Source organism: Chelonoidis abingdonii, chromosome 19 (genome assembly GCF_003597395.2).
Source record: "Chelonoidis abingdonii isolate Lonesome George chromosome 19, CheloAbing_2.0, whole genome shotgun sequence".
In the NCBI taxonomy this organism is placed as follows: Eukaryota; Metazoa; Chordata; order Testudines; family Testudinidae; genus Chelonoidis; species Chelonoidis abingdonii.
The window spans coordinates 38,878,519-38,890,889 of NC_133787.1; the positions used below are offsets into that span (position 1 = coordinate 38,878,519).

The window sequence follows — 12,371 nt, forward strand, 5'->3', positions numbered from 1 at the left end:
GATACACAGTAGGTGGCCCCTACTTGACCCTCGCTAGGCAAATGGCTCAGAACTAGAATGTTTCACCTCACGTAACGGTGTGGTTAGTGCAGGCCTGGATCACCAGACCCAAGTGTGCAAAACAGCATGCACACATCTGTGCAAAATTACTGCAAGAGCACGTGGGAGGGACCAGTCGGATGGCTATTTCTGCCCCCTGGTGTTTGCACACCCAATTACGGTCAGAGCCAATGCTATACGCTCCGCTTTGCCCATAGAAACGCCAGGCTCAGCCCTCAAGATCTCACATTTATACAGCAAATTCCAAAGAGCTGAGAGCTCTATACAGACTGGCCATGGGATCGCTTTGCCCACCGCTGAAGTGCGACCACCTCCGAGGTGGAACGGAGCAGCCGTCTAACAGCTTCACAGTATCTGTTCAGGAGAGGATAAGAAGAATCTTCAATCTAGCTGAAACCGCAGGGGAATTTAGGAAGCAAAGTGCAATTAGCAAGGATGGAACTGGAGCCGGACACCGGGGTTCCCAGCCCTGCTCTGGGGGGGCTGCCGTAACCCCAAGTGGGTCAGGACTCTAGGCAGGGCCAGTGCAACCATTTAGGCGACCTAGGCGGTCACTTAGAGTGCTGGCATTTGGGGGGCGCCATTTTCTTCGCCAGCGACTGCGGCGGCTGGATCTTCTTCAATCAGCTTAGGTGCTGCAAGCCTGGAAGGTGAGAGAAGTGAAGCAGCGACGGCGTGCTCGAGGTGCTCGTGCTCTTGCGGGGAGCAGGAGTGAGCTGGGGCGAGAGTGGAGGTGCCTCAGGGGGGAGGGTGGGAAGCTGCTGCAAGGGGGATGCCTCAGGGCAGGTGGAAGGGGTGAACTGCCGCAGGAGGGGGCCTTGGGGCAGAGGGGGAGGGCGCAAGGTGGAAGTTTTGCCTAGGGCGCGAAACATCCTTGCACTGGCCCTGACTCTAGGGTTGCCCTCTCATTCTTAGCCCTGCAGCTGGAGTGGATCCCCCATAGGGCACATGGGGTCCCAGCCACACTTGACCCATGAAGGATTAACGGGGACCTTTGAATTCTGCCTCACGCATTCACAACATGCCCCCGTCATGCAGGGAGCCTGTATCCCTATTGCCGTGCAGTGCACGGCTGAGTGCATCTTTCCTTGCAGAGCGCCCTGGCTGGGAGCAGAGCCCGACCGGCTGGGACCCCTGACTATGGGGCAATGATATGTCTGACAATACCGGGGGGAGGGGGGGGCACAGATGGATCCCCTTGAATAGCAAAGAGCCCCCCACAGTCCTGGCCCCAGCCTGCTGCTGGCTCCAGCAACATACACAGCACATGGGGATATGGTACTGCTTGGGGGGACGCTGCCAACAAAGCCCTTCTCCCTGATCAGGACTGGAAGCACGAGAAGGGCCGGGTGCCAAGAACTGGAGCAAGCGCCAGCAGGGCTGCCGAGAGCTTAGACGCCACCCGCTCTGCAGCGGCTTAGCGAGCTCGTCTAATGGGTCAGCAGGTGTGGGGAGCCGCTCCACGGCAGGGGCTGAGGGGAGATCCCCCCCACCTCCACAGTGTCTCCTTCCCGCAGCCCTGTGCGGCACAGCCTGGCGCGTATGTGCCATCTGTCCCAGCGTCCCTCTGACTGTCCGGCCATCTAACGGACCAGGCTTCCATGGCAGCAGCAACAGTGACATCTCCAGTGCGTCGCAGCGAACTTCTCCCTGGCCCAGCAGGACCTCTAAGAGTGCCCCCAAGGGGCTGGCACACCAGGGGCTTTCGCCTTCTAAAAACACCCGCCAACTCAAGAGCCAGGGACGAGGCGGACGTGAAAGCCTTAGTTCTGATGTCACGTTCCCAAGGCTTGACCAGTGTCTCCCGCTTGCTGTGTCTTTCACAAAAGGTCAGATGGCATCTGCCCCAGGGCGGAGCAGGCTGAGGGCTCTGTACACCTCCCCTTGTTTGACACGCTTTGATGGAGGACACCGTGGGTTATGTTAACCTTTGGCCCATACTATCCATCTAAATGAATAGAACAGGATGAGCTGGGAGCACAGGAGCCATCTGCTGGCTGGGCCAGACCAAAATGGGGCACCAGACAGTCCCAGCTCAGCTGACCCAAGCCCCTCACCCCAACTCGGGGCTGGAACAGAACAGGCCAGAGGGTAGGTATGTCTCCTTCACCTTGCAGTTCAGGGAGCCAAGCAATCGGATTGGCCAGGCACTGTCTGGTGACGCCCAGCGGACACCTATATTCCGGGTGGATTGCAAAGGAGATACACAGAGACGAGGCCCAGGAGAAGGTGGTTACGGGGACAGACGTGGCTGCACACTCCCTCTCCCATTGCTCCCTCTACCCCCTGCTGCTCTGGGGAGGAAGATCTGTAGGGTCTGGGGAAGGAGGGCCCAGAGTGGGGCACTGGCTGCAGGGAGCACTGCGCTGGGAAAGGAGGAAGTTTGGGAGCAGAGGGACATTTCTTCCACTGGCTTGCTGTGGAGTGGTTCACTGGTGTGTACTGTATGCAACACTCACCGGCCAGGCTGTTCCAGGGGGAGGGGAAGAGCAAGCGGCGGAAGCCAAGCCTGGCTTTCCATAAGGGAAACAATTTCCTACTGCCTCCAATTCCGCTCAGAGGAGAAGAGGAAAGGCACTTGCCAGACCCCCCTGCCCCCAGAGACCAAACAGACTTCGTGTCCACAGGCCAAGAGAGAATCCAGTGCGGACAGACCTGCAGGGGCTGGAGGGCAGAGGCACACACCTGCCCTGCTCCCCTCGGCCAGCCTGTGCCCAGCCGGGGATGCTGTTCGCCAAGTGCATGCAAGTAACCTCTGAAAGCAAAGTGCCAGCACTTTGGGAAAGCTCGCGTTGGGCAGCAGGACGGAGCCAAGGGGCATTTTGCAAGGCAGGTAGAGAAGAGCAGGGGGCTTGGGATAAAAATGGGGCAAAATAGAATCAATCCACGAGCTACCACTGAGATGCAACAAATATTTACATGTGCCTCCGGAATGGGGAGGTGGGGGTGGGAGATGGGTCTTGACAATCATAGAGGGAATCCCCTGCCGATTCCTGACCCAGACTGGGGAAGAGTCACCCTGCCCACCAAATGCACCCTTGGTCAGTCCATGCTGAGCAGATGCCCATGCAGTGCAGCTGGGATCTCGACAGCTCAGATATCAACACCTGCCTGGAATATTTCACAAGTAACTACAGTGATGTGCACAAGGTGGGGCAGGTAATATCGTGTTTTGGCCCAACCTCTGCTGGTGAAACAGACACGCGTTCAAGCTCTTCTTCAGGCCTGGGAAAGGCACTGAGCGTGTCCCTGCCAAAGCCCAGATGGAACAGATTGGTTCTCAGATCAGTCTAGCAGTGATGGGAGAAATGGGCCCAGTAATGGGGCTGGGACTGAATGCGACTGAGCCAGGGGAGGAGCTTACTGCTCTGCACTGAAGAAGCCCCAGCAGAGCCACATGGAGGGCTCAGTACTCACAGTTCTGTCCCAGCAGCTGACTCAGATCCGGCACAGTGTACAGGCATATCTGGAAGACCAAGTGGGCAGTAAGGAAAAGGATGCTGGTTCCCAGGAGAGCTTGGAGAAGACGGCCTGTGTGCCCTAGAAGACAAAAATAACCCCCCTCTTTATTAACTCATCCTCCTTGCTCCCCTCCCAGCCAATGCTTTTTACGCTGCGGCCAGCATCTTTGTTTTACAGAGAGGGCGAGAGAGAAGCTGGGTGACTTGCCCAAGGCTCTGCACCAAGACAGTGGCAGAGTTGGGATGAGAACGCCAGTCCCCCCTGCTCTAACCACTACACCCCACAATGTGGGTGATGTTTCCAGTGCCAGAGAATGACTGCATCTCCCACAAACACTCCACTAGCTGCGTACAGGGCACCTGACCCACTGCTGTGCAAATGCAGGCCTGCCCCTGGCTCAGCGCTGGAGGGTCTCAGCGCATGCCACGCTCTAACCGTGTTTGCACTGCGCCGGAGGTGGCTAAGTTATTCCCGCCTTCCAGCAGCATGCTCGGACGCCAGCATCCTGGCCAGCCCCAGCTGTGGCTGGTGCACTGCTCCCCAGCACACATTCCCTTCCCAGCATCACAGATTGGGAGCAAAGCACACCAAGCTTCTGTACCCAGAGCACCTAGTCTGGGGTCTCTCAACCCCCATCCACCTGGCACTCCTCAAACTGACCGCCAGGGGCCACAGTCAGAGCACACAGCCCACCCTGTCCTCTGCAAGCTGGGTCCCTGTGTCTGTCCTCATACCCAAGGGGTTGGGAGAAGCAGCCTCTGAACATTTCTGGCTGAGCCTCCAAACCTCCCAAGGTTGGTTGACCCAGGAATGTGGTACCCTGCATGCTGCGGGGAGGGCTTATGACTTCCTGTAGGGACCAGCCTAGGGTAAACTCCAAGGAAACAAACAGGCGGAAGAGCGTCCACCCCAGCCCTGCAAAGGTGCTAGCTGCCTCCAGTTATCGACAACGGATTCCTCCAAGGCAAGTCTAGCAAAGTCACACTCAGCCCAGAATCAGGCCCCCGGGCGCCCATTTAAACACAGACCCACTGAAGGAGAAGGTGGGAAACAAAACGTCCTTTCTGGGAGGGATTCCCACGGGAGCACAGATTCAGCTAACCTTCTCCTCACTAGCAGGATGGGGAACGCAGCTGGCGCAGTCTGCCGGGCCATGGGAAGACGTGTGTGGGGCTGTCACAGAGCCAGCCAGCCCCTCTGCCTTAGCGCAGGGTAGCCCAGACCATGTCAAGAGCAGCACCAGCGCCCAGGCCTCCCCACGGAGTGTGGGTTAGATGCTGGCACCTGAAGGCCTTTGGTGGGCTGAGATCAAGCCCTCACGTGCCCGTTAACGCCAGCGCAGTCTGCCTGGTGCACACTGATATTGCAGCCCCAGGCAGTATCTTTGGGGCCACTGAATCAAATCTCCGAATGGCTCCTGCAGGGCTGTGCTCTGCCCCAGGGAGGGGGACCACAGCTCCTCCAGGGACTCAGAACAACGAGGGGTGATTAAAGTGAGTCACTGGCACTAGCCAGCTCTAGAGAGGAACCCCCCAGCGAGCAGGGCCGGTGCAACCATTTAGGCGACCTAGGTGGTCACCTAGAGCACTGGGATTCGCAGGGGCGCCATTTTCTTCGGCAGCGACCGTGGTGGCCAGATCTTCGGCCGCCCCAGTCGCCACCGGCATTTAGGTGGAGGGAGCTGGGGCAGGGGAGTGTGGGGAGGGCTGCCTGCAGCTAGTAAGTGGGGAGGGGGGCGGCATGTAGGGGAACTCCCTGCCCCAGCTCACCCCTGACCTGTCTCCTCCCTGAGCACGCCGTGGCTGCTTCACTTCTCCCACCTCCCAGGCTTGCGGCTACTAAGCTGATTGGGGGGTGGGGAGCTGCCACAAGGGGGGCGCCTCAGGGTGGAGGGAGGGAGCTGCTGCGGGGGTGGGTGCCTCAGGACAGGGGCACAAGGTGGAAGTTTCGCCTAGGGTGCAAAACGTCCTTGCACCAGCCCTGCCAGAGAGGTTTCATAGACTGGGTCAGACTGGGTTTTCCAGAGACTTGGACACAAAGAAAGGGTTTTTGGTGTAAAAGGATGAGCTTGGACTGACTCAGGCCCTTCCTTCTGGGCCGGCGAACAGACCAGGCCTTCTGTCCATGGAGGCCCCAACCCAGGGGGAAGGGCTGGAAGGACTTGGGCCTGCTAGGGCTCCGGAAGGCTCATGGGTGACCTCTGGCCTGCGCACGGGAACCTTTATTGTTACAAGCTTAGAAAGAGCTGAGCGGTAACTGCTGGCACTAGAGAAAGCAGAGCGCAGAGGCTGGCTGCTAGGCAGACAGGCTTGCTGGGTATAGCACAGGGCATGGCAGGAGCCCCCCTGGTCAGCAGGGAGCGGGACACATCCTGCCCATAGACAAGGGCCGACTAGAGGCCTGAGACCTAACTGAGACCCTTACAGCTCCAGGATGGCTCAACACTAACCCCCACTCTGCAAGTGGCTGAATCCACACAAGAGGGGAATGGGAGCCCCTGCCATGGGAAACCAAGAGGGGAATGAACCCCAGATCTCTGGGGGTGTCATGCAGATCCCCGCTTCCTCCCCAAGCTCCTACATTAACTGATGGGACACCATGTGACAGGCCGAGTCTCTCTCTCTCTCTCTCACACACACACACAGGCAGCTGACAGTTCCCACACCCACTTCATCGGCCCAGGAAGGACTTTATTACTGTGTACGCTCTTTCACAGCCTTTGTCCACCAGCAAAGCTCCGCCTAGGGAAGGATCGCTCGGGTTTGCACACACAGCCAGCCCTGTCCAGCTGCAATGTTGGAGGAGTCAGATACATTCTCACAAAGCAAACAGCTCAGAGAAACAGCTCCTGCCCCACACCCCACTCGAGAGCACCAGCCCTCGGGCAGGATGGGATGGTGGTACCCCACACACACCCCTGTGCAGGGCATGGCAGCCCCAGCCAGCCAGGGCAATGGGGGCTGTCCAAAGTGATCAGCTTACATCTGAGATGAAACTGGACCTGCCTTTGGTTCTGCTCCAGCTTAGAGACAGGCCCGGGCCCAAGCCAAACCCCGAGGCCCCATGAGCTTTGGGCATTCAACAGCCAGAGCGAGATTGTGTAATTCTCAGGTCAGATCTTTAGCCAGTGGCTCACAGCCACACCACTTCATACAGAGCACCAGCCGTGAGGGCTCGATCCTGCACGGGGCTGAGCGCTCCAGCCCAGTGCAGCAAAGCTTAGACACGTGCTTGATGTTAGCGTGGTGTTGTGCCCTCCTGGACCGGGGCAGGGGGCACGGCACATAGCAGGACCCAGCCTGCAGAGAGGATGGCTTGAGGGAGAACCCCTCCCACCTCCCGCAGGAACCTCAGGCTCCCCTGTGGGAACTCAGTCAGACGCTCGTGCTAGGGAACTAGGGAACAGCCCTTCAGAGGGTCTCTCCTGTGGGGGCGGGGGGCCTGTCTCATCTTCTCCCAACCATGCTGCAACTGAGCCTTCACTTGAAGAGGGGACCTGCAAGTACTTCAGACCAGCAGCATGAGCCAGTGCCCGAACAGCCTAGATAGAACGGGGTGCAGGGGGGATATTCTCCCATTCCTGCCAGCCACTGCCTTCTCTTCCACATCCCAGCTCCAGCTCACAGAGCCAGCACTCTGGGGGGGGGGGGGGGGGGGGGGGGAGAGAGAGAGAGAGAGAGAGAGTGTGTGATGTGTGTGTGGTGCGTGTGTGTCTGTGTGTGTGTGTGTGTCTGTGTGTGTGTGGTCCCACACCGATAAATGAGACACCCAACCACTAAAAGAAAGCAAAAATCCACCAGTCCATGACCAGACTGTACGCTGGGAGCAGGGGGAGAGGCTGGAGATTAGATGCTGGGCTGAGTCCCCAGTACTGGGCTTTTCCTCTCTGCTCTCAGCACAAAGGGACGTTTGGAAGTGAATGAGGAACATTGCCCCGCTCATGCTGTCCCGTGTGGGGCAGCCCCATTGATTCCATCAAGAGCAGGAAGGTTTAGGTACAAATCCCTTCCCTCCGCCTCGCTGCTTTGACACAAGCCCCCCAACTGCAGGCGTCCTATCTGGGACAGCCGCTGGCGAAGGGGACGGGCACTGGGATATGGAGCCTTATACCTCTGCACAGCCAGTGCCAATCCTGCAGGGTGCGGCAGTCACCACCCAGTGCCTGGGGTCCCACTGGAAACAAGCTGGTGGGTCCCGGTCGGGGGGGAGGCGCGAATCCCTGGGGTGAAACCACCCCAACTGCCCCCCTGGTTGGCAATCTCAAGGACCTCCTCTCTTGCTTAAAGGAAACCCCTGGGCCCAGCCGGCCCTGACAAAGAGGAGCTGTCCAAGGATCCCTGCCTGGGGCCTGCAGAAATGAAACCCAGCTGGGCTCCCCTGGCCTGCCAGGGACGGCTCCTCTCCCCATCCCTGTTCACCGCAGGCTGCGGCCCTGGCTCAAGCCAGCCTGGAATTTTCCAATCGCAAGCTACAAGGTGAGCCAATAACTTCACCCCCACCCTCCCCCAATAATAATCCTAGTCAAATCTTCCACCAGATGCTGCTAAGCCCCCTGCACTCACCCACGCCTCATCAATCCAAGGGTGCCAAACGGGGGGGGAGGGGAGATCACATTTTCCTCTCCCAGCTGGAAAGAGAGATCCTAGGAGGGGAGGGAGAACTGGCCCATCCAAAGTCTCACTCAGTGATGATGATCCTTTACTTTAAGTCTGTTCTGCGGCTCGCTGGAGAAAGCCGGGTTCAGATGGCACAAAAGCCCATGAAATATTCAAGGGCAGAAGCTTTTAGTGGTGACACACGAGGGAGGCCAGTTCGGATTATGGATCTTTTAATTGTTGCAGGGGGTGGGGGGCCTGATCCAGAAGGGCTCCGGCAGCAGGGTGGCCCTGGTGCCAACTGCACGAGCACTCAGAGGAGGGGCGCCCCGCTCGCCACAAAGCCCTGCCCGCTGCATCGCCCCAAAGCCATGTGCCAACCTCTCCCCCTGTGGGAGGCACTGCCTGCCCACCTGTGGTGGTCTCCCTGCACCGGAGACCCCCAGCAGCTCCCACCAGCCCAGCCATAGCCAGCCCCCAGGAGATGCTGAACAGCTGATCTATGTGGCTCCTGCAGAAGTGCTGGGCAGCCCCTATCCCCCCGCACGCCCCTCTGCTCCAGCAGAGAGCACGGCGAGGCAGGGGGCTGGCTCACAGCATCCCCCTCCCTGCTGGATGGACGCAGCCCGGCTCTGAGGTTTCTGGTTAATAAGCCTGGTGTTTGGAACCGGCCATTTCATAGCAAGAGGCCTATTCATAGCAAGGCCGGGCTATAATTACAGCGGCACTACCGCCCGGGAACCACTAGGAGACTAGAGTCCCCAAGCTGCCCAGCCTGGGGGAAACCACAGAGGAAGGAGAGAAGGTGCCCACTTTAGAACAGTTCACGCCCCCCTTGCCCTAAAAATAACCCCCACCGACCGAGAAACCCAGGACTCTCAGCCTAGGAGCTACCCACCCTGCTCAGCCAGCAGCTGGGGTCCCACCCCCATGTGGCCATGGCGCTCCAGGCCCCTCCCTAGGGGGCACCACACTCCTGTTGCTTCATTCCCCAGGGCTCATGGAGTCTGGGTCTCGATTACCCCTCCTCCCCTCTGCATGTCAAATATCTGAGTCCAGTCTTCCTCAGCACCCCTCCCGGCAGAGCAGACAAAGCTCCCACACCCACCGGCCAAGAGGCTAACTGGTCTTTGGCAGATCCTGGTGCCAATGCTGCACCGTGGCACATCTCACCAGGCACATGACAAGGGGGCTGTTCACACAGGCAGACCTGGAAAGCCATTCGGCTGGGGTCGCAGCTCCGAGCAGGACCCTGGGAGGGGTGCAAGACAGTGAGGGCAGGCTAGGGCTGACACTAGAGAAAGAAGGATCCATAATTCCCTGGTGGTGCAGGCCAGTGTGGGCAGGAGTGCAGACGGGGTTCAGGCCTCTTCTCTAATCCTGCTCCTGGCAGGCGGAGAACAAGGCGCCGGGTGCAGATGTGTCAGTGCTGAGGCCGGTTACACCCCGAGTGCTGCATGAGCGAGTCGCCCCTCTCCATCAATTCGCCAGCTCGAAGAGCCAGGACTCCTCACGGACACATTGACACCCCCTGTTCTCCAGAGCAGCAGCCAGGGGTCCCGGAGATTAGAGATGGTACAAAGAGCCGTGGTGGGTCACCTTGGCTGTCCCTGGGGCTAAGGCAGGGCCCTTCTGGCAGGCAGCCTGCAGTGATTTAACCCTCTATTTATAAGCGATTCTTTTCTTGGGCACTACTCCACAGTCCTGTCCGGGAGAGCCAGGCTCTCTGTTCCTTTGATGCCATATAATCCCATTAATCCCAGCTAGATTCCAGTTCCTCTCCCCGGAATCCTTGCCGGATCCTCCAAAGGACACGTACTGATGGACTTTTTATGCTGGACTCCCCAGTCGAGCCTCCGTCCCTTCAGCATTCTTGTGGCTCTTCTCTGAGCTGGCTTCAGTTTATTGACATTTCTCTGGCACGGCGGGTCCCGGAGCTGGATGCCACATGCCAGGTGCGCTCTCAGCAGCCATAGGGAGAGGAATTATTGCCTGGCGACTCTGAGATACCCCATCTACGCAGTGCTAAAACGGCAGCGGGTTCTCACGATCCCCGGGCTCTGCAAACCCCGAGCCAGCTGGCTGCCCACCACCACCCCCGAAAGCTGATCTAGCCATGGCTGCTGTGCAGCTTGTGACAAACTGGGAATGTTCTTAATGTTTGCTCTGAATACTGTGTTGGTGCCTCAGTGTCCCCTAGGCAGTTCTTAAGTATCTAGGTGGTGAGATAAGGGTGTGTGATTGCTGCAGAAGAAGGGGCCAGTGCACCTAAATGCCTGGCACTCTGTCTCCTAGCAACTGATGGCCTGGGCCCCTTCTCTGCAAAGGTGCCAACTGAAAGTGTTGGAGACAAAGGGATCAGGTGACCTCCTGGCCCGGGAAAGGAGCTGAGCAGAGAGGAGGGGCTGGAGGGGGTTCTTAGTCTGGAGCTGGCTGGGGTCGAGGAGTGAAGTGCAGACCTAGGGGTCTGGCTCACTGCCCCCAAGAATGGATCCGGCCAAGGGGTCCAGTTCGCTGTATCTACAAGCTCTGTTTTAGACCCTGTTCCTATCATCGAATAAACCTCTGTTTTACTGGCTGGCTGAGAGTCACATCTGACTGCGAAGCGGGGGGTGCAGGACCCTGTGGCTTCCCCAGGACCCCACCTGGGTGGGCTCGCTGTGGGAAGCGCACGGAGGGGCAGAGGATGCCGAATGCTCCAAAGAGAGACCCAGGAGGTGAAGACGTGTGAGCTTCTTGCCCTGAACAAGTCTGCTCCTAGGGAGAGGAGGCTCCCCAAAGTCCTGACTGGCTTGGTGGGGAGCAATTCCAGAGCATCGCCCGGTGACTCTGTAACACAGCTATCTCCCTTGAAACTCCAACTCCAATCAGGAGCTGTTCGAGCTAGCCAGCAGCGACACACGGGGCCAGCATGGGGAGCAGAGCTCCCAGGCCGCGAGCGCTCGCGGCACCTTAAAGGAGGGATCCTGGCTGAGTCATCACATGCCGTCTGCTGCCTTCTCCAGCTTGGGCCGTGCTTTAAAGCCACAACCTGGCCTCCACGCAGGAGTCGGCCCGTGGAGGTTCATGGCAGGCACTACAGCGAGAGGGGAAACAGGAAGGATTTTGCATCCAAACCTTGGGGTCCCAGTCGCTTTTGGGGGGGGTGGACGATGCTGGTGCACAGGCAATTGCCTGGCACTCACACGCAGACCCACCTCGGGGCTCTGAGGAAGGGACAGAACAGCCAGCACAATCATCCCCAACAGAACTTGGGATCTTTGACTTCCAGTGGAACACAAGTTGTCCTTAAATGGATCTCCCCTCTGGCATCACAACAGCCTCCCCGCTCTGCACGGCAGCAGGCTCAAGGCCTAGTGTGGGACTGCACCCCACAACCTTGTGACTCAGAGGTGAGACTGCAGCCTGCTGAGCCGCAGTGGCAGCTACCCTCAAGCATGGCGAGGATCAGCAATCAAAGCAACCACTCCTCCAGAAAGAGGGTGGGGACATCACACGCAGGGCCTGGGCACCGAACTAGAGCACAGAATTATCTCGGAGCTCCACGGACTCAGCCACGCTTTCTCCATTTCCTTTCCCTGTCACTGCTGATTCACATGCGTCTGTGCCCCAGGTCTCCTTTAGAACCAGCCCCTGGGCCAGTGAGGACCCAGTCCTCCTGTACTGGAAGTGCAAGCATTCACCCTGAGAGCAGCACATAAAGTAATGAACGGGAGGGGGAGCGGCACCTTCTTGTCCTTGTGTTATGGGATGGGGAGAGCAGGGGACCAGAAGACATTAAAAGATGGAAAATTCAAAACCAACAGAGATAAATACTTCTTCACCCCATGCAAAGCTAGACTGTGGAACTCACTGCCACAGGAAGTCACTAAGGCCAAGAGTTTAGCATGATTTAAAAAGGTATGGACATTCCTATGGAGAACTAGAATATCCATTATACAAAGACTGAAAATTCTGGCATGGATATTAAGCCTCCTGCTTCAGGGCTTAAGCCAATCGCTAACTATTAGAGACCAGACTGAGACATAATGTGGGGGCAGATTATCCCACACCTGCCTATGGCCAAGTTCCTCTACCTCCCTCTGCAGCCTCTGGGGCGTGCAGCTGTCAGAGAAAGGACTTTGGACCAGATGGACCTGGGGTCTGATCCAGTCAGGCCCCAAAAGACAAGCTAGCAACATGGGCTGTGTCCAGGAGACAGGGAGATTATCTCCCAGCCATGTCTGAGTTGCCTTGTGGCCTTTAGCCCACTCC

General features: G+C 58.2%; 1 protein-coding gene across 3 annotated transcripts in view; it reads right to left on the reverse strand.

The window, feature by feature from the left end:
* Positions 1 to 12,371, reverse strand: part of LOC116815698 (piezo type mechanosensitive ion channel component 1 (Er blood group)) — a 98,014-nt gene that overhangs the window by 47,498 nt on the left and 38,145 nt on the right. For all 3 annotated transcript variants that reach the window (XM_075073876.1, XM_075073877.1, XM_075073878.1), the window contains exon 3: positions 3,478 to 3,600. In XM_075073876.1, the coding sequence (XP_074929977.1) occupies positions 3,478 to 3,600 (123 nt within the window). The remainder of the gene's footprint in view (positions 1 to 3,477; positions 3,601 to 12,371) is intronic.